The sequence below is a fragment of the Gorilla gorilla genome, chromosome 15 (genome assembly GCF_029281585.2).
Source record: "Gorilla gorilla gorilla isolate KB3781 chromosome 15, NHGRI_mGorGor1-v2.1_pri, whole genome shotgun sequence".
In the NCBI taxonomy this organism is placed as follows: Eukaryota; Metazoa; Chordata; class Mammalia; order Primates; family Hominidae; genus Gorilla; species Gorilla gorilla.
The window spans coordinates 78304433-78328601 of NC_073239.2; the positions used below are offsets into that span (position 1 = coordinate 78304433).

Consider the following 24169-nt stretch of genomic DNA (forward strand, 5'->3'; position numbering starts at 1 on the left):
ACCGATGCAAGGGGTGGGCTCCGAATGTCTTGGGCAGCTCCACTCTGTGCCTATGCAGGGTACAGCCCCTGCGACTGCTTTCGTGGCATTGAGTGCTTGTGGCTTTTCTAGGTGCAAGATGCAAGCTGTCAGTGGATCTACCATTCTGGGGTCTGGAGGACAATGTCTGTCTTCCCACAGCTCCACTAGGCAGTGCCCCAATGGGGACTCTGTGTGGGGGTTTCAGCCCCACATTTCCCCTTTGCAGTGCCCTCGTAGAGGTTCACCATGAGGGCTCCATCCCTGCAGCAGACTTCTGCCTGGACATCCAGATGTTTCCATACCTCTTCTGAAATCTAGGTGGAGGCTCCTAAACCTCAACTCTTGCCTTCTGTACACCCACAGGCCCAACACTATATAGAAGTTACCAAGGCTTGGGGCTTGCACCCTCTGAAGCCACAGCCCGAGCTGTACATTGGCCCCTTTTAGCCATGGTTGAAGCTGGAGTGGCTGGGACACAGGTTGTCAGGTCTCAAGGCTGTACAGAGCAGTGAGGGCCCTAGGCTTGGCCCCCAAAACAGTTTTTCTCTTCTAGGCCTCCCAGTCTGTGATGAGAAGGGGTACTGTGAAGATCTCGGAAATGCCCTGGAGATCTTCCCATTATCTTGGCTATTAACATTTGGCTCCTTGTTGCTGATGCAAATTCCTGCAGCTGACTTGAATTTCTCCCCAGAAAATGGGTTTTTCTTTTCTACTGCATGGTTTTACTGCAAATTTTCCAAACTTGTATGCTGTGCTTCCCTTTTAAATGTAAGTTACAATTTCACACCATCTCTTTCTTCACTCATATGAGTGTACACTTTGAGAAACAGCCAGGCCACATCTTGAATGCTTTGCTGGTGAGGAATTTCTACTGCCAGTTACCATAAATTATCTCTCTCAAGTTTAGAGTTCCACAGATCTCTAGGGCAGGGCCAAATGCCACCAGTTCTCTTTGCTAAAACATAGGAAGAGTGACCTTTACTCCAGTCCAGTAAGTTCCTCAGTCTCCATCTGAGACCACCTCAGCTTGGACTTCATTGTCCATATCGCTATCAGCATTTTGGTCTCAACCATTGAACAAATACTAGGAAGTTACAAGCTTTCCCATATCTCCCTCTCTTCTGAGCCCTCCAAACTGTTCCAGCCTCTACCTGTTACCCATTTCCAAAGTTGCTACCATACTTTTCAGGTATCTTTATAGCAGTACCCCACTCTTGGTACCAATTTTCTGTATTAGTCTGTTCTCACACTGTTATACAGAACTACGTGAGACTGGGTAATTCATGAAGAAAATAGGTTTAATGGACTCAGATTTCTGCAGGCTGTACAACAGCATGGCTAGGAGGTGAGGGGGAAGTAAGCACGTCTTATCATGGCAGAGCAGAGAGAGAGAGAGTGAAGGGGGAAGTGCCACACTCTTTCAAACAACCAGATCTCGTGAGAACTCACTGACTATCATGAGAACAGCAAAGGGGAAGTCTGCCTCCATGATTCAGTCACCTCCCAGCCGGCCCCTTCCCCAACATGAGGGGATTACAATTCGAGATGAGATTTAGGTGTGAACACAGAGCCAAACCATACCATGGGCAAAAGTTGATTTTATAAGAAGTGAGAGAATGAGACAGGTGAATATTTTGAAGGCTTGTGTGGCAAATATTCATTAGCCAGGTTTATTAAAAACTCAGCTACTTGGGAGGCTGAGGCAGGAGAATCGCTTGAACCCGGGAGGCAGAGGTTGCAGTGAGCCAAGATCACGCCACTGCACTCCAGCCTGGGCAACAAGAGTGAAATTCTGTCTCAAAAAAAAAAAAAAAAAAAAAAGCTCATAAATACATTAAGATTTTATTCACAGTGTGGTGGGTATGGTACTCAAGGCCTTTAATGGGATTTTAATAATCCAAACCTAATTCAGTCTCCAGATGACTGTGCAATATAATGGAGATAATGCTGCTTTACTTTTCCTTACTCAGAAGGTGGTGGTGAAGGTCTGCTCAGGGTAGCCAGCGTGCCTTTCCCAGCACTCTTCTTTCTGTTTTGCTGGTTCTGCTTTCTCTCATTCTCTAAACATGGCTTTGGTCCTTGATTCTTTGCTCTTTGAACTGTACAATTGTTCCTTGGGGGTCAGTCAGCTGTCTTGTGGTTCAGTTATTCCTGTGTGGATGACTCTACCTGCAGCCCAGCCCTTTATTTTAAGTTTCAGGTCCCATTTATCTTTTTGTCAAACATTTCTAATCTTCCTACAAATCAATATTTTTAAAAACCAGAGTCATCCCAAACCAACTGACCCTCTAGATTGCCTTACTTCTTGCAGATTTAGTCTTACCGTCTTCCAGATACTACAGCTGCCTTTGGGCTTTTCATCATCCCTTATCCTTAGCTACCAAGTCCTGCTGAGCTTCTTTTGTAATACTTCTCTCCTGCCTCCTCCACCGCACACTTGTACCACTGAGACAGTCTCTTAATTCTGCCCAGCACCTCCAGCCCCATCTACATCCCTCTAGTTTGTCCTCCCGCATGTTGTTTTAGGACTGTTGCTAGCCTAATTATTTGAAATGAAATTTCGGTTCTTAACTTGGCATCCAAACCTTTCGTCCATTGCTTTTCTAGCTTTACCTTCTAATTTCTAGCTTTACCTTCTAATTCACTTAAATGAGATACAATTTAATTAAACCATGTATTCCTTGCAGCTTCTGTGCTGTTTTCCACATCTGTCTCTTTCCCCATGTTGGCAGGGTAAATTTTAGAGGTGTAATGAAATTTGCAGGTGGAAGTTATGGGGATATAGATTGTCTTTAGCTTAATGTAAGGATGACCTTTCCAACAGAATTGCTAATGATGGGGTGGGTATCATGGAAGAAGTCTACCTGTCATCTCCCAGGTCATCTACTGTCATCTCCCCTTTAAAGACCTCATCTTCCATATCTGCACATTTGGCTTCCCCTTTCTTTTGAAGCTGCTTGTTTCCATGTCCCATGATGCTAAACTTGGGGACTCCTCCCACCTCTCAGATTGTATTTTCTCTGGTTCTTTCTTTCACTCCTTTAGTGAATTTGCTTTTTCTTGTCTTCTTTTCCTGTGCTCTTTCTTGAAAAATTTCACTGCTCTTAGACTTAGTGTTTACCTTTTGAGAAAAATTCCCAAATGATAACCCCAGCCGTATGTTTAACTACACGATTTGTCTTTATTTCTAACTTCTTGCCAGATATTTCTATTTGAGTACTTTTGTGTCCAAATTTAAACTCATTTCTTTCTCTTTAAAACATGTTCTTTCCCTGAGTTCCCTGGCTGATTAGTGGCGACAGAGATGGGCAGATCTTTCTGTAAAGGGCCAGAGAGTAATACTTTTGTCTTCGTGGGCCATAAGGTCTCAATCACAGCTACTCATCTTGTAGATAATATGTAACTAAAGGGTTGTGACTGTGTTTCAGTAAAACTTTACTTATAAAAATAGGCAGCAGCTGGCATTGGCCTTTGGGCTGCTGTTTGCTGACCCTGATCTAGGATACCCAGGCCCCAAACTCCATACTCCTTTGGCCTTTCCACTGCTTTTGTTTGCTCTCTTCACATCATTATTAATTTTCACTGATTTCACCCTTAGCAAACTGTTCATACTTCTAGACCATAGCTGTCTGTCTATTCATTCATCTAGTATACAAAATCTTCCTTTTACATGTTAATCTCTATCATTTTACATAATCAAAAACCTCTAGTGGCTCCCCTTGGCCTGCAATCTAAGGTTACAGTTCTCTGGGTGTAGCTCTTTCTGTGTTTTGCCTCCAGCCTTCTCTCTTACTCCTGTATGGACATTCCTCCAATGACACTGATCAAGTGTGTGTTCTGATATTAGTTCTATCTCTTCTCACAAGTTGCTCCTGACTCAGAATGGTCTCACTTCCCACTAATTGAAACTTGCCTTCAGGCCTCAATTCAGGGTCTCACTTCCCAGGTAAAGCTTCGCCCTTGCCCAGTGATTGCTCCTCTTCTAGGGCTTTTTTTTTCTTTTTCTTTTTTGAGACAGCATCTCTCTCTGTCACTTAGGCTGGAATGAAGTGGTATGATCACTGCAGCCTCCAACTCCAGGGCTCAGGTGATCCTCCTGTTTCAGCCTCCCAAGTAGCTGGGATTACAAGCATGTACCACCACATCTGGCTAATTTTTAAATTTTTTTTATAGAGATGGGGTCTTATTTTGTTGCTTAGGCTGTTCTGGAGCTCTGGCCTCAAGTGGTCTTCCTATCTTGGCCTCCCAAAATACTGAAATTACAGATGTGAGCCACCACACCCAGCACTGAATAGTGCTTTTGATGTTGCCACTGACCTATTCAGTTGAGACCGCATTGGGTTGTAATTTGTGGTGTTCCTCCCTCTCCATCTGAATTTTCAGAAGCTGTTAAGGACAGCCCAGTAGATGCTCAGATGTCATAGGTAAAGGTCATACATTGAACTCTTTGTCTTTCCTCCAGTTCTGCTTCCCACTTGGAGTCCCTGTCTCAGTTAATGGCACCAGGGATCATCATTGCCTTGGGATTCTGGCTCCTTCTCTTTCACCTCCACCCTACCTGCATCAGTTATGAAAAGTCCAGCTGCTGCTCCCTCCTATGTCTTTCTCCTATCTGCCCTCTCCTCTCCATCCCTTCTACTGCTGCCTTAGCTCAGGTCACCACTGTCTTTCACTCAGACCATTGGAATTGCCTTGAACGTGAATTCCCACCACCAGCTTGTCTCCTCTTATAATCCCAACAGTCATGTATCGGGATCTGACATGTAGGTATGACCTTGTAACTTTCCTGATTGAAACCCCTCAGTGGCTCCCCATTGCCCTGGGATAAGGACCAGCCTGCCAGCATGTCGTGAGGCCATTATTGATTGGATGCACTTTCCTCTGCAGTCCTATTTCTGACTTGTCTCATTTACACAGCTTACATTTGATCATCTGTAACCCCTATACATCTTCTGTGCATTTGCACATTCCCCCTCTCTGTGTAGATGCCCCCCCTCCCCAGGTCCACTTGGAAAACCATCACCTGAATTTCTAGGCATTGTACAAACGTTCCCTCTTTTGTGGAGCTTTCATCTCCTTCCCTCCAGAAGACCAAGAGGAGTAAAGGTGTTATCATAGAATAACTGTTGGGATAGAGATATAGGCTTGATCTATTTTCTAATGCCTCCTCAGATTCAGAGTCTTCCAAAGTTCACCTGGAGACTGAGCAATGAATAATTAAGCAAACAAGTCTCTAAAACATCTTGAAATGCTTATGTATGCTAAATATGTAGTTTTGAGTTCTTGTTTTGGTTTTGCTGGAGCTTTTGCCTTCTTCCTCCATTACAATGGATGATGAGAATCAACAATGTAGAATTATTCTGGGTTAGTTTATATCTTGTTTTTAACCTGGTATCTTCAGTGTGTTAAGACATTTTTCCTTTCTTGTGGGGGTTCCCCTGCAAAGAAGGAGGCTCACTTGTGGGGCCGATGACCACTGTCTCTAGGCAACCCAGAGAGGTGTGAAAGAAAGAAGGGGGTTGTGAGGCTGCAGGGAGTATATTCCCCATCTCCAGCCAGGGTCACACCTGTCACTTCTGTTTAGTACCTCTTCCTAGTAAGGAGAGCGTATGCTCCCTTTCTGGAAGGGTCTACTTAGCAGAAACGAGGAGTGGCGAGCTCATGTGGAAAGTGCCTTTTTGATGTGTTCTTTCATGTAGGGGACACACGGTGTGGAGGGGATGCACAATTACTCTTCTGTGGTTCCTCTTTCTTACTCCAGGGTCTCCTTTGCCATGAGGTCCCTAGGGACGTCTTCTCAGAGGAGAAGAAAAGTACCTTCTTAGTTCTTTTTTGTTTTGTTTTGTTTTGTTTTGTTTTATTATGGGGTTTCACTTTGTCACCTGGGCTCTCCGGGGTGCAGTGTTGCAATCGTGGTTCATTGCAGCCTTGACCTCCCAGGCTCAAGTGATCCTCCCACCTCAACCTCCCAAGCAGCTGGGACTACAGGTGCATGCCACCACACCTGGCTATTTTTTATTTTTTATAGAGATGAGATCTCCCTATGTTGCGCAGACTAATCTTGAACTCCTGGACTCAAGTGATCCTCCTGCCTTGGCCTCCCAAAGTGTTGGGATTTCAGGTGTGCCTTGGCCTCCCAAAGTGTTGGGATTTCAGGTGTGAGCCACTGCAGCCAACCCCTTCTTAGTTCTGGAGAGCAGAGTCTTGCTTGGCATCCTGGTGCTATACCAAGAGTCCTCTCCTGGTTTCCAGAGAGGACATTTGACTTCTTCAGGAGAACTCACCCCACTCCTTTTGGTCCATTAGGAGCACCAGAAGCTTTGGACCTGATGGGCTGGGCTTGGTCTCTTCAGAGCCTCTGTCCTCATTCACAGAGGAGGTATCAGGTAGGCCTTCCAGCACAGAATTACATTACCTGGGAATTTAAGTGGGAGGAATTGCAGTGGAGTATTTTGAAGATCCTAAGGCATCCTTCATTTAATTTACATTTTCGATTCTTCAGATATTGGAATCAAAGACTGAGACACACACATAACACTAGAGCACACAGTAGACCATTTCTACCTTTAGCTATCTGCTTGTTAGAGAAAAAATAGTTTTGACTGTTTGTGATTTTTTACTACGGGCAGAAAAACTTTGAAAAATTAATTTTAATGTAAAAGAGTTTTCCTTTTGCCAGATGATAACACTTCCTGTGCTAGAACCTGGGGGTAATGGGATCTGACTTGAAGTAATTCTAAGTTTAAATTTATAACAGCCGTGTGGGTCTGTTCAGCTGGGAGGGGGAAGAATTATTGTGAGCCATAAGGATGTATTTTAGAGAGTTTCTTTAGTAGTCTTCAGATGTCTACTTGCTCTGTACAAAGTTCAGAAACTGTTTAGGACTTGGAACCTTAGAATATTAGACAGAAAAGGATTGACAGGCTTAGTCTACTCTGTTTTTGAGATGCTGAAGCCAGGTGACTTCCCCTAGTGGCAGGTAGGCAATGTCAGAGTTGTGATCATGGCCTGGGGCTCTTTTCCAACCTGCTCTCTGACCTCACATAGGATCCAGATTGAGCAGGGTAAAGGGTGGACCGGTAAAGGCTTTAATCAGTAAAGTAATGACAGTGTTTTCCTTCATTTGAAACCAGTCAGATTTGATACTACTTTTCTGTTCAGTTTTTGCCGTCATTGTTTTCTTGAAGGTTTTAATGTGTAATACCTCTTAGTATGCTTTAACACATAACACCTAGTCTCATTGTTATAGAGATGAAAGTAGAAAATTAGCAGGGATGTAGTATTTGCCTATTGCAACTTCTTTTCCTTTAAACCCCTTCCCATGTCGGGGGGACACCTTGTGTGTCTGCAGCATGTGATGCTGACTCGGACTCTCCAGGCAGCTGACTAATGGCACCTAAACTGCCTGCTGCATTTTCCCTGCCCCAGCACAGACTTGCTTAGCAGCTCCTGCCTCGGGCCCTCCTTGAGAACCATCCAGCGGCACATCAGGCTGGTGCCACTCCCAGTGGCCTTGGCAGTGAGGAGGTGAGGCGAGAGCACCCTCAGGTGCTAGTGGCACGAGTCTTGCCCAGGCTCCCAGGGGAATGAGTGGTGTGATGACCTCATGTGCCAGAAGCCAGGGCAGGCATGCTTCAGGCTGAGAGAAAGCAATAGGTGGACCTCAGGCAGAAGCAGTCAGAGCAGCCTCAAGGGAGGCTGGTGCGGCACCAGCGTGGCATCTTCCCAGCATCTGAATGTTGGCTTGACCTTCGCTGTTTGTGTGACCTCACCCAATTCAGTAACCTCACTGAGCCTCCCTTTTTCCATTTGTGCAATGGTGATGGTAGTACTTCACTCTGCAAGCGGTGGAGGTGAGAGATAATATAGGTCAAGCATTTAGCAGTTGACCAAGCTAAAGACATAGCTGTTGTTTTTATTATTAGAAACACAGCCTCAGCCAGGCACAGTGGCTCACACCAGTAATTTTAGCACTTTGGGAGGCTGAGGCAGGTGGATCACTCGAGCTCAGGAGTTCGACACCAGCCTGGGCAACATAATGAGACCTATCTCTACAAAAAATACAAAAATTAGCTGGGCATGGTGGTGTACACCCATAATCCCAGCTACACTGGAGGCTGAGTTGAGAGGTTGGCTTGAGCCCAGGAGATGGAGGTTTCAGTGAGCTGTGATTGTGCCACTGCACTCTAGCCTGGGTGACAGAGCCAGACTCTGTCTCAAAACAAAAAAACAAAAACAAAAAAAAACAAGAAAAACCAATACAATCTAATTTTTCCTGTTAGGTTATTCATACAAACCTGTTGGAATTTTTTTTCTTTAGGAATTTGAATGCTCATTTTTAAGCCTGACAGTTTCAGGTGGAAGAGAATCATGAAATGCTTTATCATGTTTTTGTTATTTATCGCTAGAGTAAGACTTAGGAAAGCTATAGAAAAGAGCCATCCAGCCAAGAATTTGAATTTTGTCAACTTCTCTATTACAGAGGTTTGCTCAAAGCCCATAGAGTCTAGATGAACCTTCTACCTTTGCCCCCAAAATTGTTTTTTTCTTTTAATATGCTAGATCCCTTTGCTTATTCCAGGCTGAAATGAATGTTATGTAGCTAGAAGTTTCCTGTCTGTGATCAATTCTAATGGCTTTTGTGAAGGGAAATGGTTGTAAATTATTACCAGTTAATTAAATGAGTGTTTCTCTTGAGTCCTTTGTGTAGGCTTTTATCCAAGCCTGTTTAGAATCATGGAACATTACAGCTAGAATATTTTTAGACAACTCTTGTTTCATGGACAAGGAGACTTAACCAGTGATATAAGTATTTGCCCAACTCCTGCAAAGTGATGCCAAGGAAAAGCAAACTTTGGCTGAGGGTGTAGGAGTGGCTGTGCTGGGGATCCGGTGGGTACATCAAGCTAACAGAGTATAGTTTCTAAGCAGTGAGACCTTGTCATCCATATGTCACCGGTATTCCTTGGAGCCATCTTGGAGTGCTTTTATTTTTTACAAAGTGCTATCATGTAGGACTATTCTGTAGTAAATATTACCTTTCCTATTTTTATAGGTGAGGAAAGTGAGGCGGTCAGATGACCTTATTTAGCTCTTAGATCAACTCAGCAGATATGTATTGAGTGTTTACTTGGTTCAAGGAACTCTGCGAGGCTCCTTGGGAACATAACGTCAGATCCTGCTGGAATGGAGGTTACAGACTTATTGCAAGTGATGAGATATGTGTATGAAAATGTAAGTAATTGTTCAAGGTATAGATAAATGTTAATAATAGTTGAGATGTGAATTTTGAGACTGGAGGGATCAATGTGAATATCAAATCCTGGCACCAGTTTCTTCCTTCTGCTGCTCATGAAGCTGTGTCATCTTCTGTGCTCGGTGACCCATCCAACCTGTAGCCCTAGGAGCTCCTCTGGGGAGTCTTGAGTACCTGGCAGTTGTCCCGACCCTGGGAGTCATTCAATAAAGGTTCAAATGAATGAATAGATAGGTGCGGTGAAGAGAGACAGGCTTTCCAAGCAGAGAACACGGCATGAGCAAATGTGTGGCTGAGTGATAGAGCCAGGAGAGGGGCCTGACTAGGACAGCAGGTTTTAAAAAGTGATTTTTTTTCTTCTTTTTGTATTTTAACTTTCTAAAGTGACAATGGAAGGAAGGGAATTTTGAAAACAAAGTTTGGATAGATTAGTGGGAAGGCAGCAAAAGGGGAGCCCAAGTGGTCCTGAAAGCCAGGTGGAGCAGGGTGTTTTATTCTGAAGACTCTGGGAGACCAGTGGAGGCTTTAGAGGGGGAAGTTGATGAGATCAGCACTTTAGAAAAGGCTGTTTTGTTTTTGGTGGGGTGTTCCATGACTGCAGGAGAAAGGATGAGGGAGGAGGCCTGCAGTGACAGGGATCCTAGAGTGACGGAGGGAACGAAGGGAAAAACAGATGGTCACGGTGCCTCAAGTCGGAGTGACTCCAGGATTTTAAGCCTGGGAACGCAGAACAGCGGTTCTAGTGATTCAGTGATGACCACTGGAAGCTTTAGGAGGAAACATGGGATTGGAGCCCTTTAAAGCTGGAATTGGCCCCTTAGAGAGAATCTGGCTCAGGCTTCCCAGATGGTGGTCCGTGGTCTGGCTGTATCAGAGTTACCTACAGAACTTTTAAAAATAGGAGATGCTTAGATCCCGTTCCCTTGCCCCAGAAAATTTAAAATCAGTAGGTCACCTGTGGGGCCTGGGAATCTTATATTTAATCCCTCTCTGTGATTCTTTGGCAAAGAAGATTGAATGGCCTTCCTGATGTCACAGATTGGTCAGGACAGAGCACCAGGACCCGGGTCTTCTCTAGCATTGCTACTACTCAGCCACAATGTGGGAGGTAGGGGATAAGTTCAGATGGGGAGGTATAGTATTTGAGGCAGCGCTGATTCATGTCAGTTCAACACTGATGGCTCTTTGAGGAAGGGGTTACTTGGCATGAGAACTCAAGGGTTAGATGGCTCTGAGGGTGCACATTGGGAATCATTCAGTCAAGAAATGCTTTCCCAAGTGGCTGCTGCAAACCAGGCATAGGATATTTTGAGTCCACTTCGGGGACTCAAAAGTGTAGAACAGAGTAGTAGAAACAACATAGAGAACCCTAAAGGCTGAAGTTGTGTTTATGTTTTCTTCTCTGAGCTGTTTTGAGTAAATTTAGGTGTAAGTTACAATGTATGGGTTGAAATTCATTATTTTGGGTATGGATGTCCCGTTGTTCTAGCACCATTTGTTGACACTGAGTTTTTATACTTTTGTTCATTTGTCTATTTGTATAGAAGAATCACATTTTTTTAAAGACCACTGTTATCTGGGTTTCAACAAGGGCCCAGGAGTTGTTCTTTTTACCAAGAGAAGTGGTCTGTAGGGGAGGGGGTTAGTGTGTTTATTGCTCCTTGAATGGCTGTTATAGTAAGAATGCTAAGTGTGTTCATTTCTATGTGGGTCTGCCCTAGACTCTGACCTCAGCTCTGTTCTATTAGACACTCTGTCAGTGCATTAGCCAATGACATAGGTAGCCTGAGGCCCTGATTTAGGGAGCCATAAAACTGAGAAGGGGAGTGAATGAACTGACTAGATTTGCGATCCAGTGAACGCTATGACCTGGGACAAGCCAAAATATTACAGAAAAAAAAAATGAAACACTTAGGTTTTTATGAAGGTTTTGAGCCTAACCACTGCACAAGCACAGGATGTGGGAAGCAAAGCCTTATGGCAGCTAGAAAAGATGCAGAGGTTTTAGTTCATTGCAAGCTCAGCCTGGGTCACTGGGGCTTCTCAGAGCGCCCATGTATTCTCGCTGCATTGGTAAAGGGCACTGTCACTGTCAAGATCAACGTTAGTGATAATCTTGCTCTTGCTGGTGAAAGTCAGGTAACACACTCAGCCTGACTTCACCCTTTAATGGGGGTGTGGAGAAGTTGGGGCATGTCAGGAGGAAACTGACCAGAATGGTGAAGGAGGGGAAAATCATGTCCTACATGAAGTTGCTGAGAGTTTGAGATACCCAGGTCTATTTTATTTATTCATTTGTTCCACAAACCATTTTCTGTCCCCTTATATGCAAGGTAGGGTCTCCTTTGGGGACAGGGCATAATGACTACAACATGATGTGGGTTCCAGCAGTAGTCTTCATAACAGGTGTGGAATTGCCCACCTGTCTGAAAGAGGTCTGGAAAGGTCCCCCTATACAGGCGGGTCTTGAATTGATGGACAAATAGGAGTTGGACAAGTATAAAAAGGAAGAAAGGAGTTTCCAGCCAGAAAGATCACATACCCCAAATCACTAGGCAATAAGCTACAGATGGGTAATGTGTAATTTTCATAATTTTGACTATATTCCCCAGTATGCTGCTTGATCCATAATGCGTTTGGTTGCTCTCTCAGAATAAATGAAATAACATACCTCCCTGGAGAGAGTACAAGAATTAAGAGATGGGGATACTGGTTGTATGCAGCTGCAGTGGTGGGAAGAGCTTAGGCTGAAAGGTAGGAAGGGGTATAGTGTCTAGGGCTATGTGCTGTGCTAAAGAATTTGGACCTTATCATGGACAGGAGAGGAAACACTGACGGTTTCTAAGTTAGGAAGCCACATGGTCAGATTTTAATTTTTGAAACATGTCACTGGCAGCAGCTGGAGGACAGTAGTCTGGAAATAGAAGGCAGCTAGAAGCCCATTCAGGGAGGCCAGATGAACCACGGCAGTAGGAGTGGAGCAGGGGTGGATCCAGGAGAGACTTCGAGAGTGGACGTGTTGGGATCTGAGAGCGATTGAATGTACCTGCTGAGGAGCTGGGCTTCTGGCGTGGCCTACTGGGTAAATACAGGGCTCAGGAGTGAGAGGAGGGCCAGGAAAGGGTGGTGTCCTGGAAGTAAGGAATGAGAGATTCATGAAGAGGAAGATGTCAAGATCAGATGCGGCAGAGAGATCAACTGAGATGAAGACAGACACATCTTTGTATCTGACAGTAGGACGTCATAAAAGTTGCTGGAGCTGTTTCAGTGCTGGTGGGAGGCAGGGAGGCAGACGGCAGGGGATAGCACGGATGTTAGAAGGCATAGAGGGATGTGATAATTGTTGTCAAATATTTGACCTATTCTCTTTGGCTGACAATTTGAATATGTTTTTTGAGTGCAAGTGATAGAAACCCCTACTCAAACTGGCTAAGACAAAAGGAATTTATAGGCTCAAATAACAAAAAAAAAAAATCCCAAAGAATCAAGCAAGGCTTGGTCTAAGGGTTTAAATGATGTTACGAAGAGCTGTTCTCTTTCTGTCCCTCAGCTCTCCCCTCTTTGTTGGCTTCATTCTGTAGCTCAGTGGGGGGACAACACAGGTGCCAGACACTCCCAAGTTTGTGTCCTTCCAGATTGAAGTTTAGCAGAAGCGAGATCTTGTCCCTTCCTTGTAGATCCAGGATTCCTAGTTGGACCTACTTGGATTTTTGTGCTCAAACCTGAACCAGTAGATGCTGATACCGGGTAGGGAGTTGTAATTACACTGATAGCCAGAGAGAAGGAATGTGCCTGCCCCAGGCCAGCTGTGCAGAGTTCAGTCAGTGCTGTGATCTGCTAGGCCTGCTCACATGTCCACTCTGGAGTTAGGGGCAGAATCCCAGATGAGCCGTTTGGACTACATGTGAGGGAGGAGTAGTTCTCAAATAAAGCTCAAGTGTTATTCCCAGAAGCTGGGATGGATGTACTAGCTAGAGACAGTGTCTACTGGAGCTGTAGAGGGCGAAACTAAGGTAAATGAGTGGAAATTATTGGTCTTGCTGCGTTTGTATTCATAGAGAAAGATCTGTCTATATTGTATAGGAATGAAATAGGCCAGCTGTTAAGGTAGTGAGTTGGTTGTCACTGGGGGGTATCTAAGCAACTACCGTGAATAAATGATAACAGCCCATCAGTAGTGTATAGAAGGAACGAATAACTCTAAAGCCACATTTTTCAAACTGTTTCTCTGTGACACAGTAAGGAATACATCTTTACATTAAAACCTACTGTACCCTTTTATATGTATACAAAACTACACACAAAAGTTGCATGAAACAGTGCTTTTCCTTACTACCTGTAGCATGTTCATATTTTCTGTTCTGTTTTTATTCTACTTTGAAATGCCTATTGTCCGCTGGGTGTGGTGGCTCATGCCTGTAATTCCAGCACTTTGGGAGGCAGAGGTGGACAGATCTCCTGAGGTCAGAAGTTTGACACCAGCCTAGCCAACATGGCGAAACCCCATCTCTACTAAAATTACAAAAATCAGCCAGGTGTGGTGACATGTGCCTGTAGTCCCAGCTATGTGAGAGGCTGAGGCAGGAGAATCACTTGAAACCGGGAGGCAGAGATTGCAGTGAGCCGAGATGGTGCTACTGCACATCAGCCTGGGTGACAGAGCGAGACTCTGTCTCAAAAAAAAAAAAAAAAAAGAAAGAAATCCCCATTGTGTGCAACCCACTAAGTTGCTTTCATGTCTCTCTAAAAAGTTTCAACGTGCAGTTTGTAAAACCCTGTTCTAAGGTCCAGTGTCTTACCACATCTGCCCTAGGTGGACAACACTTGAAGACCGTGTTTAAATCCGGCTTTTCCACCACAGTGGGTGACATGGGTCAAAAATGCGGAAGGAAACCTGTTCTATTTGTGAGAGCTCCTGCTGCTAACTGGTGGAATCTCCTGCTGTCTGTCAGAGTAGCTCCTGACCCATCTTGGGGTGGAAAGGCCTTTGTGGGCCCTCAGGGAAGTGTTGAAGGGAGTTTACGGGCTGGCTGTGGGCTGCAGGATGGCGGAGGCGGCCAGGCAGCAACTGTGCCTGTGCCAGCAGTAGTTTATGTTGTGAGGTCGAATGTATGTGTATGTATGTATTCTCTGGCAGGCCTTTATATTGAAGATGAGGGAGTGTGGCTTTTAAAAATAACGTATTTTTGACTTGAAACAAGTCAAGGCAGAGAATGGAGACAATTAGAGGCTGATATCCTGTTTAGTCATCTCTCTAGAGAGCTCTATTTTCAGAGCTGTTCTATAAAGGTTCACAAGTGGTATTAAGATAGTTAAGAGGATATTGTTAACAGTAGTCATGATGCAAGTAGCTGATTTGAACAGGGAGGTGATTTATAGTGTGGTAACCACATTGGTAACAGGTTTTATGCAGAGAAAGGGTGGGTTGTAAGAATAGGTTGTTATACAGGTTAAGCTTTCTGAATCTGAACAAAGCAGGCATCTTTTATTTTGAAAAAGTATATAATCAGGGTGTGGTGGTGACCTAGGGTAAGTCCAGTGCATTTTTGGGGGCTTTGTCATGGGTAGATACAATAAATTTTAAAAAAGTAAATAGTACTGTTAAGAATCTTTGAGATTGGCTGGGCATGGTGGCTCTCGCCTGTAATCCCAGCACTCTGGGAGGCCGAGGCGGGCGGATTGCCTGGTCTCAGGAGTTCGAGACCAGTCTGGGCAACATGCCTCTCTAAGCCAGGCATGATGGCATGTGCCTGTGGTCCCAGCTACTTGGGGGGCTGAGGCAGGAAAATCACTTGAACCCGGGTGGTCGAGGCTACAGTGAGTCATGATCGCAGCATTGAAGTCCAGCCTGGGTGACAGAGGGAGACTCTGTCTTAAAAAAAAAAAAAAATCTTTGAGATCATATGTGGAGGCTGTGTTAGAAACGCTAGGCCAATGCCAGGAGCAGTGACTCACACTTGTAATCCCAGTGACTTGAGAGGCTGAGGTGGGAGGATTGCTTGAGCCTAAGAGTTTGAGACTGGGCAACATAGTGAGACCTTGTCTCTACATACATACATACATACATACCTAGATAAGCAGGCAAGCTGGTTATGGTGGCACATGCCTATAGTCCTAGCTACTTGGGAGGCTGAGGCAGGAGAATCGCTTGAGGCTGGGAGTTCAAGGCTGCAGTGAGCTATGATTGTGCCACTGCACTCCAGCCTGGGAGACAGTGAGACCCTGTCTCAAAAAAAAAAAAAAGAGAAAAAATGCTAAATAATGATGCCATAGACTTTTCAGATTGGAAGAGTGAGGCTCAGTATGGTAAAGGACCTTGCCCAGGGTCCAGAACCAGCTGTGACAGAATCAGACTAGAGTTCTTGGCCTGGTCTAGTAGGGGGCTCTTTCCACTGTACCATGTGACTATTTGCAGCTTATTTAAATTTAATATTTGACCAAAAATGGTCATTCGTATCTCTAGTGAAACTTCTCTATATGCCAGTCTTCCTCTTCAGATGAAAGGTCAAAGGCAGAAATGGAGCCACAGCCAAAGAAAGAGAAAAATAAAATAAAAATGGAGCCATGGGCAGAATCTGAAAAGATTTATTTAAGGACAATTGTAAATTCATGTGTTTGAGTCCACAAGAGCCTCACAATGCAAGGCTTAGAGGTGTTCATGGATAGTGAAGTTAGCATCCAGTAGGAAGAGGGGAGTCCGCCCACCTAAGCTAGTGGTGATCAGAACAGAGCCAGAGGGTGCTGTTCATCCTGGGCGCCATGCTGTATGGGGTCTTTCGGAAACTGGACTATATGCAGAGGACGACACCATATGAAAAGACTTCAAGCTGCATTGCTTGCAGAATGCATGTCTTGATATTTCAGCTGATAGGTAACTTCAGGGTATGTTGATACTCCCGTGACTAATTAAGAGTAGCAGTCCAACACAGTGTCTCACACCTGTAATCCCAGCACTTTGGGAGGCTGAGGCGGGAGGATCATTTGAAGTCAGGAGTTCGAGACCAGCCTGGCCAACATGGTGAAACCCCATCTCTACTAAAAAATACAAAAACTGATCAGATGTGGTGGCGCACGCCTGTAATCCCAGCTACTCAGGAGACTGAGGCAGAATTGCTTGAACCTAGGAGATGGAGGTTGCAGTGAGCTGAGATCATGCCACTGCACTCCAGCCTGGGCAACAAAGTGAAACTACCTCTCTCTCAAAAAAAAAAAAAAGAGTAGTGAATGCAAGGCTCCTAAACTTCCTTCCCTAGTGCTTCCTTAAGATTGACCAGACTTTGGTGGAAATATGTAGCAGAGACTCTTTTTACTTTTTACTCCATAAAACTAAAGATTTGCAGTTGACCAAGCCACATGTGTTCATTACCTTGTATGTTGCCATTATTTCTCTATTTCATATTCTTGCCATGTGGTTTAGTAAAATGCTGCTCTTATAAGCCATATGCATAAGATATGGAGGTCTCAAAAACAATTACCAAGTATGTGGATGTGCCTGTCTGTATTATGACAAGCCAAAAATGGGAGAGAATAAAATTCAAGAGGAAGGAAACTGATAAAATGTGGTTTCTTTTCAGTCTTTACAGTTTTTTGAGCTTTCACTTGTTTCCCTGCCACTCTACTATTTAATGAAAGACTTAGATTTATTTGATTTGTGGCTGTGATTTACACATTAGGCCTCTCTGTGATGAATTGTTTAAGGCCCACATTTTAATACTAACATATAATATACATTTTTTTTTTCTCTTTGTAGGTGGATCTCGAGCCAGAGGGGAAAGTATTTGTGGTAATAACCCTTACCGGGAGTTTCACTGAAGGTAAGAATGAGTTTTGGGTAGTTTCCAGAATACATGTAATCTTGGTTTACACTCTGTAGGAATTTCTATCATGGAAATTATAAAAAAGAGCATGTTGTAAGAGATGCTTAAAAAATCACTTTCATAAGTTGGGCTGGCTAGTATTTTGTTGCCCAGTGGTCTATTGGTTCAGGTTGCCAAATTAAATATATTTGCTAAATCTGGCAATCTCACGTTTCATTTAACACACTCAGTGAGTTTTTGTTTTTAGCCAGTGTCATTGTAGCTGAATGGTTTTTGCGTCTTTTTGGTTCATGACTGTGGAACTCTACTTTATGTCTTTGGTTTTGTGCCATCTTTTAGTTTGCCCGTGAATGTCTGTGAAAGAAATTTAGGGATCCAGTTATCTTCTTTATAATCTCTATCTCATTTGTGACCTGTAAGGGATTCTGTTCTTCATCTGTGGCTACCGTACTCCCTACTCCCCCATCCAATATTTTTTTTTAATTGAGGTAAAATTTATATGGGGGTGAAATGATAGATCAGAAGTGAACAATTTGAATTTTGACAAATGCATACAACTGCATAACCAGCACCCCAATCCAAGATACAGGACATTTCCATTATTGTGAACATTTCCCTGTACCCTTTTTCAATCCCCTGCTCCCAGAGGCAATAAGTCAAGTGCTTTATTTCACCACAGGTTAGTTTTACCTACTCTAGAATTTCATATACATGGAATTATACAGTATATTCTCTTTTATGTCTGGTTTCTTTCAGCATAGTTTCTAGAAGATTCATATCATTGTGTATATCAGTATTTTTTTCATTTTATTTCTGAGTAGTATCCCATTATATAAATGTAGCATCCATTTGTTTACCCATTCTCCTCTTGGTGGACTTTTGGGGTTTTTCCTATTGTTGTCTATTATGAATAATGCTTTTATTAACCTTCTTACACATACATTTTTCTGGACATAACACTTTCATTTATCTTGGATAATTATATAGGAGTGGAATTGCTGGGTAATAAAGTAGGTGTGTGTGTAACTTCAGAAGAAACTTCCAAATGGTTTCCAAAGTGGTTTTATTATACTCCCACCAGCAATGTATGAGAGTTCCAATTACTTCATATCCTCATTAACACTTTCTATGGCCATTGCTTTTCATCGTAGATGTTCTAGTGGGTATGAAATTATATCCTGTGGGTAAATTTGCATTTCCCTGATGGTGAGTACTTTCTCACATGCTTATTGGTCATTTGTTTGTTTATTTGATAATTTCCAGTTCCAGTCTTTTGTCCTGTTTTCTAAAATTGGATTTGTCTTTTTATTATTGATTTAGAGGAGTTCTTTGTTTTCTGGATATGAGTCCTTTGTGAGAAATAGGTATTGTGATTACTTTTTCCCAGTCTGTGGCTTGCCTTTTCATTTTCTTAATGGTGTCTTTGAGCAAAAGTTTTAAATTTTTATGAAGTTCAATTTATTAATCTCATCTTTTGTAGTTCATATGTTTTATGTCTTCAGAGATCTCTCTGTCATAGGGTCACTAAGATATTCTGTTTCTTTTTTTGTTTTTTTTTTTTTAAGAAGCAAATACTTTTAGGTTTTATGTTTAGGTCTGTATGCCTTCTTAAATTGATATTTGTGTGTGATGTTACAGAGGAGTTGAAACATTTTTTTTCAATACACGAATGCAGTTGTTCTAGCACCGTTAATTAAAAGTCTCCCCTGGCCCCTTGAATCACCCTGGAACCTTTGTTGAAAATCAATTGACCATATAATGTGGGTCTGTTTCTGGATTATCTGTTCTGTCCTGTTGATCTGTTTGTCCATCTGATCTCTCTTTCTTTTCTCTACATTATGCCAGTATTACACTGTCTCATTACTGTTGCTTTATAGTGAGTCTTATGGTTACATAGTATGAGCCCTCCAACTTCGTTCTTTTTTGTATGTTTAAGGTTATTTTAGCTATTCTCAGTATTTTGCAATTTGATATCAGTTTTAGAGTCAGCTTATATATTTCCAGACAAAATCCTGCTGTATTTTGAATTGAAATTGTGTTGGATCTATAGATCAGTTTGAGGGGAATTAACATCTTAACAATCTTGAGTATCTTTAAACCCATCTGTAGTCAAATTAGTCAATTCTGTAGTCCGTGGACATGATCTTTGCTCGTAAGGCATAGCCAGTGTGAGGTTTCAGTAGAAATCCCAAGGTGTTTTGAGCCCATTAATTTTATGGCACTCAAGCTTCTAACTCTTTCTCCTATGGGTGGGAAACAGCTGAAATCTCAGTTCCTATCTTTCAGCATCCTAGCTCTTGCTCCTGTCTGGACCTCTTAGAGTTTCCCTTGCACATGCACAGTTTAGGAAGATGTGAGGGCTTGAAGAGTTTATATATGTGGAGGTTCTTCTTTCTGTGGCCCCATCTTTCCAGGTTTTCTCTCCTCAATATCCAGTCATCTGGTAGGCTTGAATTTTGTCAATTCTGTCTTCAAGCCAATAAAACTGTGGTCCCATATTGAGTTCTATTTACCCAACCCTGCACAACATGGGGAATAATCTGGAGAAAAGCCCTACAAATGTGGGTCTCACCTAATGCGGTTTCCCTCCTTCACGTGTCAGATTCTCTCTAGTTTGTATGTGTTTTTGGTTGTTCTCTCACATCATCAACTAGTTGTTTAAAATATATTTTCCAGGTATTTTAATCATTTAGTGGGAGGGTTGGTCCATATCAAGCTACTTCACCATTACTAGAACCTCATGAAGATTTTTAAGCATGTGACTTAATTGTTTGTATTTTTGGTATTGTCATTTTGCAAAATTGGTTACACTTTCTTTGAGAAATAGTTTTCTCCACTCCTTTCAGCCAACCATTCCCATTCATATGGGTGAATTGTTTTAATGTTAACGTTTTTCAATATATCGTCTCCATTATTAAATTTTGTCTTTTTGCACAAACCTGGATTTAGCAGAAACCTGGAATACTTGACATAAAAAAAAAACCGTTCAGGTTACAGTTTGGGGGGGTGTTCTGCCTGCTCTAAGGTCTTTTTGCTTTGCTTGGTATCTTTTATGTACAGAGAAAAATGAGTCTGTTCCTAGCCTAGTCAAATAAAATCAATGTAGTATTATGGAACATTGTTGATAAAACATTCTCATCATGCACGTAGAACATGGATCAGCTATGGTAGAAAGAAACACAACAGTGAGAAAGAGGCCAGGAGGAGGAGTGGGTAAGATTCTCTCTCATTCGAGCTGAGTCAACTCTCTGCATTAAGTTACAAGGGACCGGCGAAGTAAAGCAATGCATGTTAGACCAGGTCTGATTGTGCCATAATCATTACGTGACTTTTTTAGAGCCATGCCAACTCTCTAGGACTAAATGCTCACCAACTACATCTGATTGTTCTCATTGTATTTATTTCTTAGTTTCAGTGATAATAAGAATGAAATGGTAAGTCATACTAGAGGTGAGTTCTTACTAGGTCATTGCAGTTGTGTCTTTCAGAGCTGACCCTGGGTAAAATTGTGAGATGAGTTGAGTTTATCTTTGGTAATTGCATCTTTGCTTTAAGCTAGTCCTTTGTCTCTGCCTACAGTTGTCTCTTACTGCAGCAAGAAGCCCAGTGGTCCCTGTCCAGAAAGAGTTGCTGATAAGGAAAACAGTTAATTCATAGGCTAATTCACACTACAGTGCTAGAGATTGATGTCATAGTACTCTGTTCCTCTTAGGAGTGTTTGCATATTTTAAAAGATGCTGGAAGAGCTGCTTTATCCATGAGAAATAGACTTTTAATGCTAAAATTTTAATATTGAAATCTACGGGTGGGGTATATTTTAGGAACCCCAGATCTGTTCTCTGTGTCTCTGTGCGTGCATTGCTTTTTCAGTTTGGCTCCTAGACTGGGGCTCAGCTTGAGCTTGCACATTGCTGCTGCCTTTAAAACACCGCTCCCTTGTCACATGCAGAGGACGTGATGGCTGCCTGTCTGTTTGTGTTAAGTCAGAAGGAAATGGAGCCCCTCCACCCCCACCATGTGCCTGCCACAGCTGTGGCAGCAACCTGGACCTGGCACTGCGAGCATGTCCCTAGCTTGGCCTCGCTCCTGGAAGCCACCTTAGATTATGTCCAGCCATAATATGACAGGTTGGCTGGTGCAACATTTGGAGCTCTGGTTCCCATCTTGGATACTGAAAGCCTTCATCGAAAAGCAGCGTAAGGTCAGGCCTGCCCAGTGTGTTTTGGACTGTGAAAAGGGCATTGTCCTAGGATCCTGGAGGCACTGTCAAAGCTCAGGAAATGTTGGCTGATCCTCAGTCTGTCTCACATGGTTGTCTTGAAGGTCAGATGATATAATATATGGGGAAGTGCTTTGCAAACTATAAAGTACTATATGAAGGTATGTTAGTGGGATTTTCATTTCCATGTTCCTATTGTCACAGCAAGGAGATCCCAGTCATTTCCCCTACCCCTGCCTTGGGACCATCTTGTAAACTGAGCAGGTTCGTTTTATCTTAACATTGATTTTATGGCCAGGCTTGGTGTCTCGCACCTTTAATCCCAGCACTTTGGGAGGCTGAGGCAGGCAGATTGCTTGAGCTCAGGAGTTTGAGACCAGCCTGGGCAACATGGTGAAACACCATCTCTACAAAAAATACAAAAATTAACCAGGTGTGGTGGTGCACACTTGTAGTCTCAGCTACTTGGGAGGCTGAGGTGGGAGGATTGCCTGAGCCTGGGAAGTGGAGGTTGCAGTGAGCTGAGGTAGTGCCACTGCACTCCAGCTTGGGTGACAGAGTGAAACCTTGTTTCAGAAAAAAAAGAAAAGAAAAGACTTTATTTTATACAAGAAGCCTCAAGAATTTCAGGGACAGTGACTAGCATAATGTTGGCTTATCTCCATGCCTGTTTTCATGATCTCCTATGCGGGTTCTGCCATAAGCTCAGATTCTATAATCTCAAAGCGCTCCTTTAAAAAAAATTACTTAAATTGGACGGTGGTCTGTGATATACAAGGCTGGTATTGGGGCTACTGACTGCTACTTACCTCATTCTATCTCATTTTTAAATTTTTCATTAATTATACTGAATTAGCTCAGGCAAAACTATTTTGTTAAATGTAAGACATGATTGAGAAGTGACATGAGAAAAACCTGCTGGGTGCAGACCTGTAATCACATCATAGATGCTGGAGAGATAAAGATGAACGAGACATAGACACTCTCACAGGAGCTCATAGGAGGGAAGGCAGATACATATTATGTATGCAATGCAGGGAGCCAGGTCCCATGGCAGGAATAAGCCCAGTGCATAGTGTTGGCACATGGGACTACATAATCAATTTGGCCAGGAGGGTTTAGAGAAGCTTTTCCGGGGTGGTGATGTTTAAAACAAGTCTGAATGATAAATAGGACTGTGCCTAGAAGGGAACAGAGTTCAAGAGAGGGAGACAGTTTGTACAAGAAACAAAAAGGAGTGTGGAGGTGCTAAAGGTAGGGGGTGTGGAGGTGCTGAAGATTGGGGAGTGGGATGGGGGGATGTGGCCAGAGATTTCGGAGGGCTTATATGTGGGCTTGCCCAGGACAGGCTCAGTTTGTTGGTTACACCAGAATAATTATACAACAGCGCCACTGTTCACTTTCAAAAGGGTGCCAGGTCAGACAATAAATTGCATGTTCACACCACTTGTAGGCTAATAGAAATGATAAGATACCAGTGAAGGGTTTTAAGCAGAGATCTGATTTGGTGGCAGTAAGTTCAAGGGTGGGGAAGGGGTGTTAGTTGATAAGACTAGATCTAAGGTGTGGAGAACCATTATAGAGACTTGGAAGGTTGTCTCAGGGCAAGATTATTAGGGCCTGAATTAGGTTGGAATATGTAGGGGTGGAGAGGAGGGGGACAGCTTTGAGAGATGTCTGTGTAGTAAAATCAATAGGAATTAGCAATCCACTGGATGTGGAGGATGAAGAAAGAGGAGTCTCAGATGATGCTCAGATGGTGCCTCAGAGTCATTTACCAGGGTAGAAACTGGGAGAAGATGATGAATCCAGCTTTGGACAAGTGGAGTTTGAGGTGCTTGTGGGAAATCTAAGTTGCAATGTCTGGGAGAAATTGGAAATAAGATTCCGGAGTTTGGCAAGATGCCTGGGCCTGAGATGTAGCTCCAGGTGCCAGGTGGAAGACAGGCACATGGATAAAGAGGCCCATTGAGAAGATTTAGCAAGAAAACCAGCAAGGCTGACCAGCAGCAGAACTCTGTGGAGCATCAACATTTAAGTACTTTGGCTCATGAATTATAATTTATCAAACCAACCAAACTATGCTGAAGGTTTACTTAATGAACACCCATTTTGCTAAGATATTACTTGTGAAATAGTATCTGAGTGCTTGCTGTATGCCAGGGACTGTTTCACCAGATTGTTTACTGTCTTCCAAATTGGCACCAAAATGTTTGATAATGAAGTTAGAAGAAAGAACAGAACACAAAAGGCTTTGAAAAGTAATGTTTGCATTGGTGGAACAGTGGTTTCTTCAAAGTTTGATGATACAGTGTGCTGTGTGAAGGTTTATACCTAATGCTTGGGTAAAAAGAACAGGTGAACCTACTGAAAACCTGCAGTGAGGGGTTTTCACTGAACTTAGATAGAACAAGAAAAACTCTTCTACAATCATTGCTTTGTGGAAGTCTCTCACAGAGCTCAAGGCGTATAAAATTATCAACTGGATCAGAAACCCCTCACCACTGTTCATCTTGTTAAAGGTGTCACTCTGCATCTGTGCAGAATTCCCCTAGGCACTGAGGCAGAAGTAGAAGTGATTTATTATTTTGAAAAAGCTGCCTAATGTCAATCTTTATTCTAATTAAGCCTTCCTGAAGCTAAGAACTGGATCTGAAGTCTGATCAAATTGAAATTTATTATAGTGATGAAACAGCCCTGGATTTTTAATGCAGCCTTCAGATTCCATCATTGTTGCCATGTGTGTGATTGTCACTATGTTGGACTAATTTTTGTCTGGAAGAGTGGAGTAGCAAAAAAAAGAATAGATTGAAACAATGGAAACTGAAGAAAATGCATTAAACTAAATTCATAACT

The 24169-nt window shown here is 43.0% G+C and overlaps 1 protein-coding gene across 3 annotated transcripts in view; it reads left to right on the forward strand.

Annotated features, from left to right (window-relative positions):
* PRKCH (protein kinase C eta) overlaps positions 1-24169 on the forward strand; it is a 334858-nt gene that overhangs the window by 52210 nt on the left and 258479 nt on the right. For all 3 annotated transcript variants that reach the window (XM_004055266.5, XM_055361793.2, XM_063697880.1), the window contains exon 2: positions 17028-17091. In XM_004055266.5, the coding sequence (XP_004055314.1) occupies positions 17028-17091 (64 nt within the window). The remainder of the gene's footprint in view (positions 1-17027; positions 17092-24169) is intronic.